This window comes from Aethina tumida, chromosome 5 (genome assembly GCF_024364675.1).
Source record: "Aethina tumida isolate Nest 87 chromosome 5, icAetTumi1.1, whole genome shotgun sequence".
Taxonomy (NCBI): domain Eukaryota; kingdom Metazoa; phylum Arthropoda; class Insecta; order Coleoptera; family Nitidulidae; genus Aethina; species Aethina tumida.
The window spans coordinates 13,315,467-13,335,169 of record NC_065439.1 but is presented as its reverse complement, the minus strand read 5'-3'; the positions used below and the strand labels follow the sequence as shown (position 1 = coordinate 13,335,169).

Here is a 19,703-nt window from a genome sequence, read left to right as displayed (position 1 = left end):
GACCAGATGTGACATGAAGATCAGCGGATCTTTGGACGTTGGCATAGCATTCAAAGTTTTCATACAATGGGTGGAAGTGGATCTTCGATGCATCCGATCAGCAATATGGAGCACACCGCCACCAAGCGATGAAAGAAGAACAGCATCCACATCATAGGACCAAACAACTTTCCAAATTAGATGACATCTGTGATTCAATCTACGTAAACAAATGAGAGAAGATTTAATAAATGATTCGTAAATATAATCGTTTTATTTATATGATATATATAATAAATTTGAGTAGTTTTGTTAATAGTATTTAATAGATGCAAAATTGACAGAATAACAAGGTTTCCCTTGAAAATAGAAAAGGGAAAATAAATAAATAAAACTTTGTATATTTTTTCTTAAAATAGTATATAAATAATATTTGTAAACTTATTTATTATTTAAAAGTCTTTCTGTCTCAGGCGTGTCTCTTTTCTGTTTCTCTTTGTCAATTAAATGATCAGACTTTTTCCTTTTCCTCATGATCCGTTTTAAAAGTTTGTTTTCCTTTTCTTTGATAGGTTTCTGCGATACCTGCTGTTCTGAGCCTTTCTGGTCGACACCCTACATAAGACGAAATAAGTTTCGATTACATTTATTTATAATACCCACCTCCATGATTTCGTGTAAGGTTTTCCCCATCATATAACCAAAGTCACCTCTTCCGAACACCCATCCTGGTGATTTGCCCTTATGATCCTCAAGTAAAAATACATTTCTACAAGAGGTGTATAGAATCTTCATCAGACAAAAAATTATTACCTAAAAACTATTTGTTCAAGTTTATGGAGTTTAATTACAATTTATGTCTCACATGGAGTACTGTAATGACAGACATCAAAGCAGTCACTAAATTTATACTAAATTCAACTGGTTTCGATACAATTTCCAAACAGCCGTTAGTGTTTACAGAGCTTTCCACAATCGAATCCTCATCCTTCCAAAGGTGAGCGTACCCTGGTTGTTGCAAAGCATCGTGAAAGCACTGCGATGGAAAATCCACCCTGCAGCAACTCCACGGAATTACAGGCAAATGCATCACCCCATCCTCCGTTTTACTGCATACAAAAATATGTTTATATAATTATATGAATATTAATCCACAGTAAATACTTTTTGACGGCTTCCGCATCTTTGTTAACTTCGTAAACGCTTAACCAACTGATCTTGTGCCAGTCCTGGTAACTGTAAATTCCACAACACTTCTGACTGAACTGCAAATAGTCCATGCTGTATTTCATATCCGCGTTCCTAAGATAATTTTTCATGTAGCTCTGCAAACTGTTCTTCATCGATCTCTCGATTTGTCTGTTCAATTTCCTAGCCAACAGCACGATCACGACAAAATACAACGCCGTTTGCGAACCGATGAAGCACCATATCGCGAATTGGCTGCTGGTACTTCTCCGTCGTGCGTGATAGTAGCACTTCCTGCAAACCATGATGCCGAACAACCAATGGGTCATCAGGTTCGTGCCGAATATGCCGGTGGTCGCGAATGCGAAACGAATTTCGGACGATTCCGATTTGATGATCGGAGCCACCTGCAGGAACATGTAGAGCGACTGTCCGAACACCGCCGCCCCCAGAATGGACTGCAGAATGCAGAACGCGATCAGTATGTAAAGTAACTGGGTTCGTTTAGTGTATGAAAGGATAATTGTTCCTAAGGCCATTATTTAACTTTTAACTTCATGTTTGTGTGACGTGTGACGTGTTTTCTTGCGACATGTGTCAGTTCTTGGAATATTTTACAGGGTGTCCTTAACTTACACCGACAACCTTTAACTGTAGATTCACATCAGCAAACTAAGATATAGGGAATGCTTTGGATGAAGTGTACGGGTTTAATATAAGAACGTCAAGTTTAGTTGAAGAAGTAAGTAATAATTTAATGGAAAATTGTCCTGCTAGTCATCAACTTTTTCAGTTTTACGAAGGAAATAAAAACAGGTTATTTCTAGACGTCCTGGTAAGGAAAAAATGGAACTGAGTATCAATGTCAGATTACAGGAAGCCAATATAACAGAAATTTTTCCAACAACTCAAATACCTTAAAAAGACACTTCATAACTTTTTTATTGAATGTGAACTGTTAAAGTAATTAATTAATGCTATGATTGTTTTAAACAGTATTATAAAAACTACTACATTCTTATTCTATAAAAAGATATATATATTTTTCTGAACTGAGTTAGGCATAAATTTAGTAATTTTAATTTTGAAAGAAATTTTTAATGATTAAATATATGTTATTTAACTTTATATTACCACTTTCTGTAATATCCTTTTTCTCTTTTAATTTTTGGCCCGACCATTTTCCGAATATACAACAAATATATATTTCTGGAAACTTCTCAATGAGTTAGTTCATTTAAATTTATAAAATTTCTATGTTATAGTTAGTTAGTTTAGTTATAAACTTTATAGAGGGTAGATGTCTGGAAATTGGGATAAGCAAGACAAAAAATCGATGGATGTTGTTGTTTCCTCAGTGCATGTTCAGCTACAACAGACCTGTCTGATTGTCATAGTTTGCAGCTCCGTTTATGTTCTTAATCCTAGTTCCCATTAAACATTTTCTAGTACTGATATAACAGTTGGGCTGAAAAGTTCGTAGGCTGACATAGAAAAAATCTTTTTTTTGATAGAATTTGATTTTATTATTCAATATAGTTGTCCTTGAGAGTGTCCTTTCAGATCGATACACTTATTCGAAAATAATTTTCTGGGAGGTTTGCAAAATACTCCTCCGCGAGCTGAATTTATTATTGATGAACCATCTTTTGAGGTTTTGAGAGGAGATGATAATCCGATGGAGTTAAATATGACGAATAAGGTGGATGGAGAAGCAATTGGAGCCTTAAATCACGGTGTAATCTGAAGAATCTTATAATATTTATCCAACTTTTCTTTTGTTTCCTTCGCCGTCCTAAAAAATAATGTTTTATGAGAGAACGAAAATCATGATGCATAACACGTACCCGAAAATCAGCTGTCAAAACAAAACTAAGGGCTGTATCGGGCTGAAATTTGACATGTCAGCCTAAATATAAATGGGCTATAATGTATCAGAATCTTTCTCCCGATAGCAGCGCATTTTGGTGGTCAACATGGTTACTTTTTAGCCCACTTGATATAAATATAGCAATGTTTAAGGATTAAATGTGTTATTTAATTTTATAGTACCACTTTTTATAATATCTTTTTCGCCTTTTAATTTTGGTCGGACCAGTTTCCGAATATACAACAAATATATTTTTCTACAAACCTCTTGATGAGTTTAAATGTATAAAATCTTTATGTCGAATTTAGTTATAAACGTGATTCCCTATACTTTACTGGAAATTGGGATGGGCAAGACAAAACATCGATGATTTGGTTTTTTGAAAATTTTATGGTGTGATTTCCACAGTTCATGTTCAGCTGCAACAGACTTGTCTGATTGTTATAATTTGCAGTTCCGTTTATGTTCTTTAATCCCAGTCCCCATTGAATATTTTGTAGTACCGATATACACTTTTCCGCAAAAGCATGGTATGTGATATATCCCGGAAGCCGTTTGAGAGTCCTTGTCTTTGGTTAACTTGAGACTGTATTGAATTTTTCTTGTAGGTATAATAGTAGTATGTATATTATGTTCTAGTAGGATAGAATATGTTGTTCCAATTGAAATAAATTTCAGGAAAATATCTACTATGTCGGTGGGGAATATTTCTATCACGGTTAAGGATTCATTGACAGGATCTTTCGTGAAAAGTGATACTACATCGAGACAGGCCAATTTATGATCTGTATCAGAATGTAACCCATTCAGTATTTTCTCTTGTTTGAATCTTCCAAATGATACCTTTGACGGATCTATTATTTAATATATCTTAATTTTTACATATATTTTGTTTAAAAATTATATTACACAACTTTTGAGTGACTGAATATAAAATTTGGTTTTTAAAAATCAAATAAAAATAAGTTATAATAATTAAAAATCACTTGATAACAAATACAAATACAAACATCTTGAAACATAGTGTTAATTCAGTATGACTACACAATCTTTTGGATGAAAGGTTTTGACCTCTCACTTAAATGTGTAATCAAAAATATAAATAAATAAAGATGCGAGTATGTCGTAAACATTTATTAAGCGCATAATTACATATGGAGCGATGCTGGTTAAAAAGGAAATTTGCCTAAAACTGAAACCTTAGCCGAAATTATTTATTCGCCTTCTTCGACCTACGGCGCGTGCCTTGCGCGTTGTCGTTCTGTCCGTAGAGCGTGTTAAGTAAGTTCTCCAGGTCCGGCCGTTCGGTGCGCGGCGAGTTGCTGTGCCTCCTAGGCGGATTGTTCTGTTTCCCCAGCGCGATCCTGTACTGCACGTGGTGCGAGTCCGGTTTCAGGTGTTTGAGGCTCTCCTTCTGGCAGCCGGCCCATTCGGTGATGTCGTAGACGGCGCCCTCCATGCAGGCGTAGTAGTGCCACAGGAAGCCGAGCACCTTGGCCTCCGCCCAGATGTCGCCCTCGCGGGCCGCATGATGGATCTTGCACTGGTTGCAATTTCGGGCCGCGTAGCTCGGCCGGTCGATCTTTATCCGTTTGTGGCGGAAGCCGCACGCGCTGCAACGGATCGTGTTCGCGGCCGCCTCCACCTTTTGCTGCAGCTGTTGCAGCAGGTCGTTCAGTTCGCTCCACGCCTGCACCACTTGCGCCGACTCCACCACACCTAAAATAAATTTATGTGAAAAACCGTTCAGAGAATTATCAAAATTTTCGTAAAAAATCCTGTTTTCTCTTACTCATAACTTGTAATATTAAAGCAATTCAAGTAATTCTTGAGAATGCTTCCTGAATATTAAGCTTTTCATATTTTTCTGCACAATCTTAATTAATTTTGATTATCACAGTTGTTGTTTGTAACAAGAAGATACCACTACGCAAATACAGTAGTGACGTCATTATTATTACTTTTTAAAATAAAATGTTAAATATTATGGTCATAAATAAAATATTACATTTATTATTCTGAATTGAGCTGGACAGGAACATAGCAGGAACTCTAATATTGAAAGGCATTTTTAATGACTAAATGACTAATATATGCCATGCAATGGAAGCAAACTGTTATTTAATATATTAATTATAGAAGCAGAGCATTCTCACATCATAATTAAATCACCATCCAGTTATACAGTGGGTATAACAAACGTTTTGTGTAGTTTTGTCCAACTAGGACATCTAATATAAGCTAAATAGTTATTCTTTAACAAATTAAATGTAGACTCATTATTAAAAACTACCTATCGCCGCTCTTCTTTTTACTTTAGAAGTCTCTAGTCTGATAAACCTCCTTTATTTTACTAACTTTTTTCTCAAAGTCCATAAACTAAATTTTAGTTCCATTTCCTCCATGTTGGCTTTAGTTTGAGTTGATGATAAGAATGGATTATTATATGACATTCAAATTATCCATTTATTGATAGCTACCACTTGCCTTTTTTTAAATTCTGTATTAATACATTGAAGTAAAAAATTACTATAATTTTACCAACGAAATATTAAAGAGTGTAAGTAGTTCATTAAAAAATAAAATTAAATTGACCAGCATAACTGAAATAACATTAAACAGTATATATACTGTAATCCAATTCAAGAAATATAATGCATATTTTAATAAGTTGCTATAATTACAGCAACGACTGATATATGACGATCTTGCTTCAAAAAAAAATGTTTTCATTAAATTTTACTTGAAAATACTGGTAATATAGAAGTTATTGAATAAAATCTTAAATTTGACCATTTGATATATAAGTTTGAATACTTTTGCTACAACACATTTATTAACAGCATCGTTTCTTTAATATGTGGAAGCAAATTGTTATTTAATGTTAATTGTAGAAATAGAGCATTCTCACACCATAATTAAACCACTATTCAGTTTTACAGTGGGTATAACAAACGTTTTGTGTAGTTTTGTCTAACTAGAACATCTGACATGTGCTAAATAGTTATTCTTAAACAAATTAAATGTAGACTCATTAAAAACTACCTATCGCCGCTGTTCTTTTTCTTTAGAAGTCTCGAGTCTGATAAACCTCGTTTACTCTACTAACTTTTTTCCTTGCTTTAAAAATGTTTTCATTAAATTTTACTTGAAAAGACTGGTTTATATAAAAGTTACTGAATGAAATCTTAAATTTGACCATTTGATTATAAGTTTGATTACTTTGGAATATTTTTGTACCACAAATACAGTATTTAACTGTGACCTGTTATTTAATGGACATGTATAATAATATTTATTTATTAATGATGATGTACCTCTGTCATAGGCAGCTCTCCTTTCGGGTTCGCCGATCATGTCGAATGCATGGACCAAAATTTTAAATGCTTCTTCAGCGCCTGGAAGTGGATTCTTGTCTGGATGTACCAAAAATGCTTGTCTCTTGTAGTATCTACAATTCACCCAGAATGTACCAATAAATCTTAAACAAAACCACCGCAAAATGTTACCGTTTAATGTCGTCGTCAGTGCACGTTGGCGTAACCCCGAGTATACTATAAGGATCCTTCCCCTTGCAGGCCAGCAGTCTTCGCATTGCCTCGTCACCGGTCGTGGGCATGTTGATGTTGTTCTGTAACCCATTGTGTGCAAAACTACTGTGTTGTTCCGTCTCCTCCTCCTTCTTCTTCCCCTTGAACTTCTCCAAGAGCCACGTGAAAACTTTGATGCGTTTGAAAACGTCCGCAGTCGACGTCAGCAACGTCGAACCGTGGGTTCTCATCCACGACCACGAGTTCACCGCCCTAAATAACAATCATCAGTTTTTTGTGATAGTACAGGGCGGAAGCGACTTACAAATCACGGCTAATATGGATGCTTAGACTGCATATGTCAGAAACAAGGTTGAATAACCACAGGAGGCACACCATAAATAGTCTCCACCATCCTTTGGTGTACTGTTTCAGTTTTTGTCCTACAAAGCCTATACAAATAATTAAATACATTTCATACAGTTAAAATTTATTGTGTAATAATTATAGAGAGCATTTTAGTTTACAAAACAAATATAATCTGATTAGACAAATTGACAATTATAAAATTACTTATCAAACTTTTATTGATAAAAACACTGATAGTCAAACAAACAATTACACAATTAAAAACAGTACAGCTCACCAAAAGGTACATGTGTTTCCCTTTTCCTAGTCCTTTGATTTCTTTTTCCTGGTGGTCTTTCACTGTTTGCAAAGGAATCATTTGGTTTAGGTCTTCCAATGGGTTTTACAATTTTCTTCACTCCATTCTTGTTGTTCATCAAAGATTCAGTTTTAATAGGAACTGTTTCGATATCAGTTATATCACTGACTGTTTTGTTGACCTTTTTGCTCTGTTTTATATAATTTTTATCCTTGTCATCCGATTTTTTCTTCTTGTCATCTGTTTTGGTGCTAGATGGATCAGCTATGTTGTCGAGAGATGCCCATTTTCGAGGCATTTGGTTGGTCTTATTGGTTTTTACATTCTTGTCAGATTTTGTAAACTGACTTTTGTCAACATTCAGATCTTTAATATCATTGTTCAATGTACGGTTTATATTATTATTACTCTTTTGAGATTTATCATTTTTTGTAGTTTTCTTATTCTCCTTCTTGGGTTTGGTCTCTTTCACATCATTCTTTAAAGGTTTAGCAGTGGTCAATGGTACAGGTTTAGTCAAAACATCAGAATAACTGGGCCTCATTGGTTTAACCTCAGCAACCATTCTAGGCTTCCTATGATCCCTGTTAAATGAAAACTGCTTATCCTCATTACCTTGATCCAAACTTGATACATATTTAGGCTCATCAATAAACTGATGATTGTTAATAACATGTCCAATATTATCTCTCTCAGGATGAACCTCAAAAACACTTGGCTTGAATGTTTCTGTGCCAAATGGTGAGTATGTCCCAGAATTGTTTGGTATAACCCAATTTCCAACCAGATTATCTATCAGTGTATGGTTGGTCGGATGTGGAGGTTCAGACTGGGGCTGATTCAAAATATTGTCTGGTATATTCTGAACACTAGGGCTTAAAATAAACCTGTCTAGTAAATTGAGATCGTTGCCGCCATTCGGAATGGGCTTATACTGTTCGTAATCGTTTATAGGTATAGTCTTGAACGGCGAGGGGTCGAATAAATTGGCTGGTGGCGGGATGTAATTATATGAGTTCGGATTGTATGGATCAATGGTGGGATGGTTCATCATCGGTTCGGGACTGTGCACGCCGAAATGGTTGATGTATGAATTTTGGGGTTGGTTCCAATTCATTTCGGTTGTTGGTGGCGGCGTAAAGGCCAGGGGCACATATTGGCCGTCGGTATTTTGCATTTCCGCCGTCATGTTGCCTATTATTTGCTCCATGGCTTCGTTTGTGAAATTTCGCTTTTTATCGCCCATATTTTTGGTCTATGGCTTACAACACATGCATTCGTTAAAACATTTTGGCACATAAACACTATTTTGTCGTTTGCTACTGTCACTTTTGACAAGATGTTAACAATTGCGTTTCAGATGGCGCGATCTATTTTATCGGCACATTTGCAACTTTAATCAACCTATTTCATGCGGTTTTAAAGAATTTTACTCTCTTTTCTTTTTATACATAACTAAATTTAAAAAACAAATGTTATTAACCAATTTGAATTGAACAAATTAAGATAAATTAAATATACAATTTTATGTTTACTTGAAATAACCTAGATGGCACTTTTTTACAGATAAAATATCCTTAACTTGCTTAAAATATTAGTATCTTTTATTCATAATTATTATATTATATTTAAAAGAAATTTTAAAACAAATCTTAATTTATTTAATACTTAAACATTAAAAAAATTGTTGCGACATCTAGTTACATATTTCAATACTGACAACTTACAGACTTTTATGTTGTTTAAGAAATATTTTTAAAACGAGTTTATATTATTTAAATAATTTTAGCAATGAACATTTATTACGATTTAATATAGTGTTTTTTATTATAAATCATGTCTAACATAAGTTTTTGGAATCAACGACAACTCACAGTTTAGTGACAGATCACACAACGTATTCATAATTTAAGGTTAATTTGTTGTCAACAGTAGGAAAATTCCAAAACAAACAAAAATGCTCTCTGCTATGGTAAAAGAACATCAATCAAAACAATCATTAAAAAAAGAAATTCAAGGTATTATTTTGTACATATACATAAAACGGTTGCACATATAATCATTGTCATCCTTTCCAGAGGCTAAAAGAAAAGAAGCTTGTGCCTCAGCTAGCGATTTAACACAAGCTCTAGTGGACCACTTAAACGTCGGGTAAACTCTTTTAAAGCACACTTTTTACGTCAATAGAAAAAATGTTGTTTTAGTGTGGCTCAAGCATATTTGAATCAGAAGAAGCTGGATGCTGAAGCTAAACAGCTTCATACAAGTGCCACCAACTTCTCTAAACAAACCCAGCAATGGCTTAATTTGGTTGAGAATTTTAGCAGTGCCCTGAAAGAGATTGGTGATGTGGAGAACTGGGCAAAGACCATTGAAGGTGATGTCAGAACTATCACAACAGCCCTGGAAATTGTTTATAAAAACTCCCAAGAGTCTTCACAAAGCAGCCTTAATAACTAACTGTTTTATTATTAAATATTTTAATGTGATATTTTTAGGTTTAAAGTACTAAACTAAGTTCACTACATTTTAATTTTTATTTCATTGTACATTCATAGACAGACAAATAAAAGTAACATTTATAAGCCATATATTTTATTATTTTCAAAATTACTAAATTATTTTATTTATTCTATTCTACTTGAAAGTCTAAATAATATGCCAAAATGTTTAGTGTTTAACCAGCTCCAGATGTGACTGGGAGAGCGTTTGTACGGCGGTACAACTCCAACAGTGACCCCTGACTGGTTCTGGTCCTGGTTGATAATATCCCCTGAATTTGTGTTATAGTACATCAGGGACATTGGAGGAGGTAAAAGAACTTGCTCAATTTTTGGTTTGACACAAGTAGAATTAGAAACTCAAACTCCCAGGACACTTTACAAAGCAGCCTTAATAACTAGCTATGTTATTATTAAATTTTTTAATGCGATATTTTTAGGTTGAAAACACTAAATTAAGTTTGTTATATTTTAATTTTATTTTTCATTGTACATTCATAGAAAGACAAATAAAAATAACATTTATAATACATATATTTTATTATTTTTAAAATTAACATACTAAAATATTTTATTTATCCTATCCTACTTAACAAAGTCTAAATAATACGCCACCAAATTTAGTGTTTAGGCAGCTCCAGATGTGACTGGAAGCGACCCATTGACAAGCGTTTCTACCGGCGGTACAATTCCAATAGTGACGGGCGACTTTTCTTGATTTTGGTTGACAACATCCCCCGTATTTGTGCCATTATACATCGGAGATATCGGTGGAGGTACAGGAACTTGCTCAGTTTTTGGCTTGACACAAGCAGGATTAGGTGTCGTGGAATTATCTGGATTTGTGTCAGCCGTTTCCGGACAATTCGGTTCTTCCGGACCTGGTACTGCCATAGTAGTAACACAGTAACTGTAGTCTTGCCCCGCCGGTTTTGCGCCACCGCTGTTCGCATAATCCAAGAGATTAACGTCCGCAGTTACGTTTGCAAAACATGGTAGATTTAAATTGGTCGAGTTCGCACCCGCCGTTGCGTTCTGACACAAAGGATCATCTTTGTCGATGCATGGTATCGTGGTGTTGACGCAAAGTGCCTGGTTTTGTTCCGGGCAAGGCTGTGCCGCCGTCATTGTCGTGACGCATAGGATGGTGCTGTTGGTGGTGCAAATCGCCGTGCTTCCAGGCACGCAAATATTTGTCGAGTTGTCGTCACATAATGTTAACACGTTGGCTGGTAGTTGTATTTGTTCAGTCGTTTCTGGTTGGTTGTAGTAGTTGTAAACCTTGTATGGACGCCTGAACAGTCCGGAGACCACGTACCACAGCACCATACCGCCTAGAATATTTCTGAAGGCGTGTTTTCCGAAGAAACCTCCGGATTTTTTCATTCCATAACCGTATCCATAGCCAGCTAAAATATAGTCGTCAAATCACCGGTGATTAAAATCAAACACTACTTACCCATGTTTCCATATCCACCATAACCACTTCTTCCGCCGAAAAGCCCCCCTAGAAATCCACTACTTTTTTGTTGAGGGTAGCCCATACCTCCCATGTTGTTATAACCGCCCATATTGTTGTATCCCATTCCACCCATATTGTTATATCCCATTCCACCCATATTGTGCCCCATACCACCCATGTTATTGTAACCCATTCCCGGTTGCTGATAACCCATGTTTTGGTTCGGATATTGGGAGTACGGTGGAGGTGCAGCATGAGGATTGTACGCTTGTCCTGGAGCACCGTACGGTGGAGGCGCTTGACCGTATCCTTGGGGTGAATGCCCTGGGGCTCCGTAAGGCGGTGGCGCTTGTCCATAAGGCGGTGACGCGTGTCCTGGAGCTCCGTATGCTGGGGGAGCTTGACCGTATGGCGGAGCAGCATGACCTGGGGCACCATAGGGTGGAGGGTTTTGTGCGTTCTTGTAGGCGTTCTGGCTGGATGCTGGCTGTTGATTGACATTCCATCCGATGGGCTTTTGATCTGGACTGCTCTGTTGCACACCAGCTTGTTCCTTCTTCACAGCGTGCTCTTGGACAGGTGCAGAAGGCTTGGGAGCTGGGGCCGGGGCGGGTGCTGGTGCTGGCTTTGGTGCGGGGGCTGGTGCTGGAGCTGGTTTTGGTGCAGGTGCGGGCGCGGCCTGTTTAGGATACGAATTTGGTACTGGTTTAGGCACATTTGCACTGGACGAGGAGGTGGATCCGGAGCTCGTCTTTTTACGAGTCCACAATGACCCTGACGAGCCTCTACTTTTGCTTCTTCCACCACCCGAACGTTTCGCATCAATCTCACATAAATGGTAGATTAACACCACCACTATGACAGTCCCTAACAAAAAACCTGGACGCATCTCACTGAATTCGAGCTCACTCACTACAGAAATGAGACGAAAATGAGATGGTCATAAATATTTAACACGCTAAAATGGACCGGATTATAAGACACACAATGTTTATCAACATAATCTCCAAAACATTTTTATATTATTTTTGTTTACCGTTTCAAGAGAACAATTTATTAATTATGATAATTTTGTCTAAATAAATAAAGGACAAGAAGAGAAACTCTCAATGCTTAACATTAAATTAAATTAAACTTTTATTTAGTTGAATTACAATAAAGAATATATTTAAAATTGGACAATCACAACAAGAATATATTTGTTTAACTAAACAAGTTGAATAATTTTTTTAAATTTTGTTTTCATACAAGGCGGTCTTCGGTCTAAAGACCTATTAAACATTTCCGTTCCTTGAAAGTGATCTCCCCAATGTCAATTTGAATTAAGAGCGGCCCAGTTCAAAAAAACGAGGAAGCCAATTTGCAGAGCTATTGTAAACAGCAATTTTCCAATTTACTAGAAGAAATCTAACATTTCCACTGCTAGAGCATATGGTATACCACACACGTCGAATAATATGCAGCATTTGTGTGAAGGAAACACCGTCATTGGAACTGAAAGAGTCTAACATAGTTATAATCGTACACTAATCTTTACAGTTTCCATGAGAATGAAATTATGGCCGGTTAAAGGCGTGAATTCATAATTCTCATAAGTCTCAATTAGAGTGTTTACACGAAGCCTGTTGCAGCAAATAATATAATAGGTTACAAGAATTATGGTTCTAAAAGGAAGTGTGATGTGATTTATGAGTGAAACTATCAACGAATCGAAATCTTTACAGCTACAGACTTGAATTTTTTTAAATAATAGAAACAAAACATCTTCGACTAAAAATGATTAGAAAGTACAATACCGTGATGTAATTTTTATTTGGCACTGCAGACAGAGAAAGTAAACTATAACAATGCACGGCAGATTGCGGCACACAATCGAAATAAACGCCTATTTGTCGCCAGTTTAACGGTTTTAAAAACCCTGAGGAGTTTTTCCCAGTGATCGTGCGTTAGACGTTGAATTGGTGGTGAAAAGTTGGATTGTCGGATGAACACTGACGTCTCGTGAGTTGTTTTATTTTTGAGAAAGTTAGAGAGTTTTTCGGATTTTGTTTTCTATTGTGCTTCACAGTTTAACAAGGCTTAAACGAAGCCGAGCGAAACCAGAAACAGTTTCCAGTTGTACAAAACGATATTAATCGATTGACCTGTAAACTATTTAGAACACAAATATGTTATGAATTGATTTGAGAGGTGCCTTTCTCACACAAATCTAAGGTGGAACAATTATACACTTCAATTGGCAACTGAGACATTTCAGTATGATTTAATTATGCACAAATTGTAACAATTAATTCAAATGCAGAGGAAAAAATAAAAACAGCAACATTCTTTAGTACTTTTCTAATTAATACCAGACAGTGAAAATTAAATGATTTTACTGTGTGCATATATATTGCCTTAGTCAATTGGTGAGACTAAAATGGATGTTAACGCTTTCCCTTTTATAACCCTTGCCTGACAGTAAAACTAAAAGCCGCAACTATTTAAAAATTTATAATTTACTATCTCTTGTTTGTTTGTATTGTAAATTACAAAATTAAACAAAGAGAAACGCTGCTACTCCAACAAGCGGGCCAAACGTTTACCACAACGATTTACCACTCTAATAATACAAATTATCCCCCTTATATAACAAAATTCTAATCAAAGATCCTGTAATTTCTTAATTGGCTGGATTTTCTAAAACTACACGAAAACATGTGTTTACCACAGTCAGTTACCTAACACGTTTTATTTAAGTCGTTTCAACAAATGACAAGACAATGAACATTTCTTTGCGTTGTTAATTTATACTTCCTCCACTTCCGTTTGCGTTCTTGCAAAATTCCGTCGTAACACACGTGCGTTAGCACGTACGTACCTTTGATAAAACTGTTTACTAATACATCTGTTAATAAAATGTGATTTCACTTCGCGTGATATTTTTTTTTTTGTATCTCGAAGCGACTCAACAATGAATTACGGGGTTGAAAGCCGACAAATTAATCAATTTTCCGCAGGACTGAGCGGTCGTCGTCGGAATGCAGGAAGCCCAAAAAATCACGCAAATGCAAATTGATTGATAGTGCGTTTCCTCGCACGCACATTTTTTCTCCGACGCGTCGCACAATTAACTTAATGGACGCCGATTGCACCTTTTATTGTTCGGCTTTCTTTAGCAAACGGTGCATGTTGCGGAAGTGGCGAACATCCATCCCGACGACATGCAACACCGGCGGGCGAATCTCTCGCTGGAATTCGATTCGAATTGAATCTTATGTAAGTGTTCTACCAGATCAGGAATTAATTGGGTTTTTATGAATAGCTTCTGTGAGTGGCTGGCACGGGTAAATGTTGTGTTTGGGCGTTGCGACATTCGTGTTTTGATTTATTGATGTGTACATGTTTATGGACTTCCTCAATCCAAATCGGTTTGTCCGATCAAGAACGTCAGTAAATTGCGAGTCTCTTTGTTATTTAGAATACGGCATAAAAATTCACAGTGTATTAAGTGAAAACGCTCTTTGGAATACGGAATAACTTGATTAAAGTGACAAAGAACACAGTAAAATATATTTATTTGGTGTAGAAACTTATTCTTACCTGTGACTAATTGTAAAGAGTTTTCCTTTTCAAATAATATTAAGTACTGAATTTATGTTATTGGTGGATGATTTATTTGAATAAATTTTTATAATTTCCAATACCTTTGTTTTAAAATGTATATGAAATTTGAAAGTTTTTTCTTTTTAAAATTTAAAATGTTCAAGTACACCAAACCAAACTTAAACGGAGCATTAGTCGTCAAAAAAGCAAATAATTTTTTGACAAAAAAATGTAAGCAAAGTTACGTATTTTTGCAAATTTTATTTTAAATGCCTTATGTAGGATTATCACAAATACAGAGAGGAAGAATTATTACTCTTTCAAAACACGGTCAAACTTATTCAAGGTTTCTGGAGTAGGCCCAGGAGAAGAAGACACGTTTAATTCCTATTAAACAATCACTAACCAGTGAAAGATATGTCAATTTAGTGCTACAACCTGTAGTAAGCCTCCGGAGAGGTGCTCCTCCACATACCAGCAGAGTTAACAAAAGTTGTTTGGAAATGGAAGGTGTGACTGAATTAGAGTAGCCTTCTTGTTCGCCGGATCTTAATCTCATTGAGCACTTATGGGATCATGCTAAAAGAAGAGTTAGAGCTAGTCATGGCAACACAGAACAATTTATGAATGAAAGCATTGAAGATGACCGTCAAGGTCGTCGTTCTGAAACCAGTACCATCGAAGAAATTCGAATATATCATGCAAAAAACCTTATACAACATATTTGGAAATAGGCCAGTTATCAAATTGCGGTTAATCAACCATTAGAAAGACGGTTCATGAACTAATTTTTATAGAAAAATTTATTCCACATAAACTAAGTGAGAATAACACTTCTTGGAGGCAACGAAAATATCGGTTGATTATGACATTCTCACTGGTCTGAATAATGGTTTGGAACTGGCAATTCTGGTACTGGATGAGTACTTAAAATGTGTTAAGCAAAAATAGGCTGTTGCTGGAAGAGTACTTAAAATGTCTTAATCTAAAAAATTGATTGTTTTGGAGTTCATGAAAAACTTATCCAAAGATAAGCCACTTTAATAATTAGAGAAGGCGTTTATGACAACACAAGGCTATATGTCTCATTAGGCATTTCAAGGAAGCTTCAAAATGTTAAATAGAAAATTCTATTTCATCTATCAAATAGTCCAGCTATTTCTCAATGTTATTATCCTTTATTTTTGTCGTTATTTAATTCCGAAGAAGAGGTCAAACTGACGCAGATATTTTTGTTTCAAGAATCTAGTTTTTTTTTCTCGATACATGAATTCACTTGTATAACGAGCTTTCATTGCTGCTAGGGGAATATTTTCTGAGAAATTCATATTTTTGTTATTTACTCTATATACAATTTGTAATTATAGTGTCTAGAGTTTTGTAGTAAAATTGGTTTGGATTAATAGCTTTATATTTTAAACTTTTTTTCCCAATGAATCATATAGGCTTGATTGTGTGAATTTACTATATTAGTTAAAAATCAGTTCAAACCAGTAAAAGTCTCACGTCGCCTTCGCAATGTGTTTAGAGCTGATGATTTCGTCAGTTTCAAAATGGCAATGAACGCATTGAAGATGAACAACCTCAAGGCCGTTCTGAAACCTGTACCATCGAAGAAATTAAGTAATATATCATGCAAATACCTTATACAACATATTTGGAAATAGGCCACTTATCAAACTGTGATGAATCAACCATTAGAAAGAAGCTTCATGCACTAATTTTTATCCAAAATGGATTCCATATAAACTAAATGAGAATAACAATGCTTGAAGGCAACCCAAATATGGGTTGATTACTTCATACTCACCAGTCTGAACAATGGCTTGGAGCTGGCAAACCTAGTACTGGATGAGTACTTAATTTGTGTTGAGCAAAAATGCTCTGGCGCTGACAAACCTGGTAATGGTGGACTCAAGTGGAATTTTCATGAAAAATTTAAGATAAGCTTTTCATGAACACTTTAATAATTAGAGGAGTTTATAACAATACAAAACCTATTTCATCTATCAGCTATTTCTCCATGTGACTATTGTTTATTTTTGTCGTTACCCATTTTTTTTACCAAATAAATTGTTTAATTCAGAAGGGAAGGTCAAAATTGACATTGATTTCTTTGTTTCAAGAATCTAGTTTTTTTTTTCTCGATACATGAATTTACTTGTATAACGATTAGTTTGTTGAACAACTTTTATTTTAAAGAAAGTTAAAATTACTTTTTTCTGTACCTATTATGATTATTCAGTATAAACACATGTTTTGCTCCTAATTTAAATTTTTGTAACAGTTTGTTATCTCCTCAGTAAAATTTCGCAAGAAAATAATAAAGGCACACCTTTATGTTTAGAGGCATAGTAAAAGCGCGAAGTAAAAGTTTTTTCGTTTTGCTATCGTACTTTAGAATTGATAGGTCGTCATTAAAGGTGTAAATCTAGTTTTCACAATATTTGAAGGTTAATGTTAAGATATCAGATTTATGTTCGATTCGTTTCAAACACCGTAATTAAAGACCCACGAAGCTTTCCAATCCGAGACGGTTTTTTATCGTACAATAAAACAACAATTAATCCACTGAAACACTAAAGGTAAAGTGTGTTTGGATGCGCTAACTGTAAATTCCTGCAAGGAATTCTGTGCCAACGGAGAAACTCATCAGTCTGTTTTTATTATGACTAAAATGTTACGTAAATATTTCGCCGTGCGTCCTTGTTGACCTACATTTGTTTTTGACGCGTTTACAATTTAATTTCTTTTCCCGACTGTTTCCTCGTCATTTCAATATCGGAGTGCAAAAAACCATACTAGCGTGTTGTGATGGTTAATTATTTGGAATATTATTACAATCTCTTTGGCTGTTATACAATCATTTATTTTGACTTGTAATAGATGGTTTGTTAGAATTGACCGAAGAGTAAGAAAGTACCAGTTGTCATAAAACGTTAGATAAGATAAAACAAATCTGAAAGCTTAATTTGTGAACGTCCTCTGAAAAAGGAAATCCAAATAGAATGGGCGATTAAAATTCAAACACCATAAGAAAATAAAGGAGATAACATCTGAAAGTACTTCTCTTCGTACTTAAACAAAAGGCTCACGCCCTGTAACCTGTAAATATAATTGAAAGTCACGATGAAAATTAGTTCATTTAATCAGTAAAATGTATACAATATATTCCATTTAATTATAGTATAATTAAGCACCCAACATAGCTTCGTCTGATGGATGTAAGAATTTTTCTGTGGCGTCGTCCGAGTCCAGATAGTCTACATTAGTGAGCACCTCCTGTGATTCATCATTGTCATATTGATCCAACCAATCATCAGTTTTGGTTGTATGCGCATCCAATACATCAGACTGCTCTCCACAGTACCCCATAATCCATTTACTCAAACTTTTGTCTGAATCCCCCTGTGACAATCCCATGAAGTCAAATGACGACGTCTCCTCCTCCACTTCCTCCATCCCTTTTTCCTCTTCCTCCCCTACCTCAACTTTATCGTAATAGTCCAAATGATCCAGTACCGGTCTGTCCAACGAACTAGTCTTGTTACAGACACTTGGTGCGTACTCCTCCTCGTCTTTTTTATCTTCGGTCACCAATTCGTCTTTGCCTCCCTCGTCTACGTCCTGGATGTGTTGTAGGAACGCCTCCATGACGTCGGAGGTGTGCGATTTCGATGACAACTGCTCAGTTGTCACTTCGGTTGATTCCTCCGACTCGTCACTCTCTTCGAATCCGTACTTCTGTCTCTCCCATCTCCTGCCGGCCGTCCACGCCTCGTAGAACTTCGGTATGTAGCCCACCGGCACGTCACTGCCGTATCTGCAGTTCTCTTTTATCCATGACTCTTCTTTTGGTGCTGGAATGCTGTTGACAATTGTAAGAGAAGTTATGGGGAAAATTGATTCGGTTACCTTATTTCCTGAACACCAGTCACCCTGAAAATCAATCAGTTTAATAAATGTCCCAAGGGGTGGAATTTCTCTTACACATCGTCGCTGATAATAATGTTCCTCCTTGTGTCAAAGACCCCATACACGACGTCATAGTCAGTCGGCCCCAAGACTTGTGGGTCCTTCTTACTCGTCAAAGTCTCTTTTCCTATTGGTGGAAGATTAACCAAAGGCGTCTCAATGGCAAATCTAACCAAAACCGTTCGTTATACTCATGGTTACTGTTAAAAAAGTTACCTTCTGTTCGGCATTTGACAATATTTAAAGTTATCCTTGTGCACCCTCTCCGAACCGAACACGAACACCATGCTGCTTTCGTCTACGTTGCCCTTGCAGAAATTCGCCTCTATCTTCTTGTCCATGCTTTGCCCCGTCGTCGGAAACGTGATGCACCCTTTGCCGTGGAACAGCCCGTCTTCAAACTCGCCGTCGTAGACGGTTCCGTCGGCGAACACGTATTGGCCGTACCCGGAGAATCCGGTCATGTCCCACTCGCCATCGTAGCTGCTGTGGGTGCAAAAGACCTTGATGGATTTGCGGCTGGTGGTGAAGCCGTAATGCAGATAGTTCGGGGTGGAGGTCAGGCTGTTTTTCGAGGGTATTACTTCAGGTTTCTCGCATCCGACCAGTACTTTCCAGTCGCTGTTCATGGAAATCGCCCTTTTGCGTTTTAACGTTGGTTTTCTGGTGTAGGACGATAGGAGCAGTTTCGGTGATAATAGTTCGGTTGAAGACTGAAAGGGTTGTTCGAAAATCATGATGGAAACGTCTTTTTAATGGTTCTCTTACCATTTTCTAGGAGTGATATTTTATGCGACTCGCGATAATAACAACAAAAAGTATAATAGAATGACAGTGACAAACGTGCCATGACCAATTATATGGATTTGACATAACATTAAAAATCTACATTTCCGGATTGTTTGATGGTTGTAAAAATTAATCCGCTCTGCTAGGATTGCTGCAG

At 36.3% G+C, this 19,703-nt stretch overlaps 5 protein-coding genes across 5 annotated transcripts; 1 reads left to right on the top strand and 4 right to left on the bottom strand.

Annotated features, from left to right (window-relative positions):
* Positions 1-283: 283 nt before the first annotated feature.
* Positions 284-1,753, bottom strand: LOC109605327 (peripherin-2). The gene is made up of 4 exons (XM_020021894.2): positions 1,144-1,753; positions 845-1,088; positions 643-792; positions 284-594 (listed from the first exon to the last, which is right to left on the bottom strand). The coding sequence occupies exons 1-4, from the start codon at positions 1,704-1,706 to the stop codon at positions 421-423; spliced, it is 1,131 nt and encodes a 376-aa protein (XP_019877453.1). The 5' UTR covers positions 1,707-1,753; the 3' UTR covers positions 284-420.
* Positions 1,754-4,156: 2,403 nt separating this feature from the next.
* On the bottom strand, positions 4,157-8,555 carry LOC109605324 (dnaJ homolog dnj-5). The gene is made up of 5 exons (XM_020021890.2): positions 7,214-8,555; positions 6,893-7,019; positions 6,547-6,840; positions 6,355-6,488; positions 4,157-4,756 (listed from the first exon to the last, which is right to left on the bottom strand). The coding sequence occupies exons 1-5, from the start codon at positions 8,478-8,480 to the stop codon at positions 4,248-4,250; spliced, it is 2,331 nt and encodes a 776-aa protein (XP_019877449.1). The 5' UTR covers positions 8,481-8,555; the 3' UTR covers positions 4,157-4,247.
* Positions 8,556-8,972: 417 nt separating this feature from the next.
* On the top strand, positions 8,973-9,779 carry LOC109605323 (biogenesis of lysosome-related organelles complex 1 subunit 1). The gene is made up of 3 exons (XM_020021889.2): positions 8,973-9,252; positions 9,313-9,385; positions 9,439-9,779. The coding sequence occupies exons 1-3, from the start codon at positions 9,192-9,194 to the stop codon at positions 9,692-9,694; spliced, it is 390 nt and encodes a 129-aa protein (XP_019877448.1). The 5' UTR covers positions 8,973-9,191; the 3' UTR covers positions 9,695-9,779.
* A 472-nt stretch (positions 9,780-10,251) lies between these two features.
* On the bottom strand, positions 10,252-12,095 carry LOC109605321 (translation initiation factor IF-2). The gene is made up of 2 exons (XM_020021888.2): positions 11,195-12,095; positions 10,252-11,144 (listed from the first exon to the last, which is right to left on the bottom strand). The coding sequence occupies exons 1-2, from the start codon at positions 12,084-12,086 to the stop codon at positions 10,363-10,365; spliced, it is 1,674 nt and encodes a 557-aa protein (XP_019877447.2). The 5' UTR covers positions 12,087-12,095; the 3' UTR covers positions 10,252-10,362.
* A 5,817-nt stretch (positions 12,096-17,912) lies between these two features.
* Positions 17,913-19,603, bottom strand: LOC109605328 (uncharacterized). The gene is made up of 5 exons (XM_020021895.2): positions 19,526-19,603; positions 18,974-19,470; positions 18,773-18,925; positions 18,698-18,721; positions 17,913-18,650 (listed from the first exon to the last, which is right to left on the bottom strand). Exons 1-5 carry the CDS (start codon positions 19,526-19,528, stop codon positions 17,975-17,977), a joined length of 1,353 nt encoding a protein of 450 aa, XP_019877454.1. The 5' UTR covers positions 19,529-19,603; the 3' UTR covers positions 17,913-17,974.
* Between the last annotated feature and the right edge of the window lie 100 nt (positions 19,604-19,703).

Coding starts and splice junctions, on each gene's coding strand:
- LOC109605327 (XM_020021894.2), bottom strand. CDS start 1,706: ATGGCCTTAGGAACAATTATCCTTTCATACACTAAACGAACCCAGTTA. Junction 1,089..1,143: donor GATGCGGAAGCCGTCAAAAA/GTATTTACTGTG, acceptor TTTTGTATGCAG/TAAAACGGAGGATGGGGTGA. Junction 595..642: donor CCTTACACGAAATCATGGAG/GTGGGTATTATA, acceptor CGTCTTATGTAG/GGTGTCGACCAGAAAGGCTC.
- LOC109605324 (XM_020021890.2), bottom strand. CDS start 8,480: ATGGGCGATAAAAAGCGAAATTTCACAAACGAAGCCATGGAGCAAATA. Junction 7,020..7,213: donor GGAAACACATGTACCTTTTG/GTGAGCTGTACT, acceptor TTATTTGTATAG/GCTTTGTAGGACAAAAACTG. Junction 6,841..6,892: donor ATCCATATTAGCCGTGATTT/GTAAGTCGCTTC, acceptor ATTGTTATTTAG/GGCGGTGAACTCGTGGTCGT.
- LOC109605323 (XM_020021889.2), top strand. CDS start 9,192: ATGCTCTCTGCTATGGTAAAAGAACATCAATCAAAACAATCATTAAAA. Junction 9,253..9,312: donor ATTAAAAAAAGAAATTCAAG/GTATTATTTTGT, acceptor CATCCTTTCCAG/AGGCTAAAAGAAAAGAAGCT. Junction 9,386..9,438: donor GTGGACCACTTAAACGTCGG/GTAAACTCTTTT, acceptor ATGTTGTTTTAG/TGTGGCTCAAGCATATTTGA.
- LOC109605321 (XM_020021888.2), bottom strand. CDS start 12,086: ATGCGTCCAGGTTTTTTGTTAGGGACTGTCATAGTGGTGGTGTTAATC. Junction 11,145..11,194: donor TGGTGGATATGGAAACATGG/GTAAGTAGTGTT, acceptor ACTATATTTTAG/CTGGCTATGGATACGGTTAT.
- LOC109605328 (XM_020021895.2), bottom strand. Junction 18,722..18,772: donor ATTATTATCAGCGACGATGT/GTAAGAGAAATT, acceptor ATTGATTTTCAG/GGTGACTGGTGTTCAGGAAA. Junction 18,651..18,697: donor ACTGGTGTTCAGGAAATAAG/GTAACCGAATCA, acceptor AATTGTCAACAG/CATTCCAGCACCAAAAGAAG.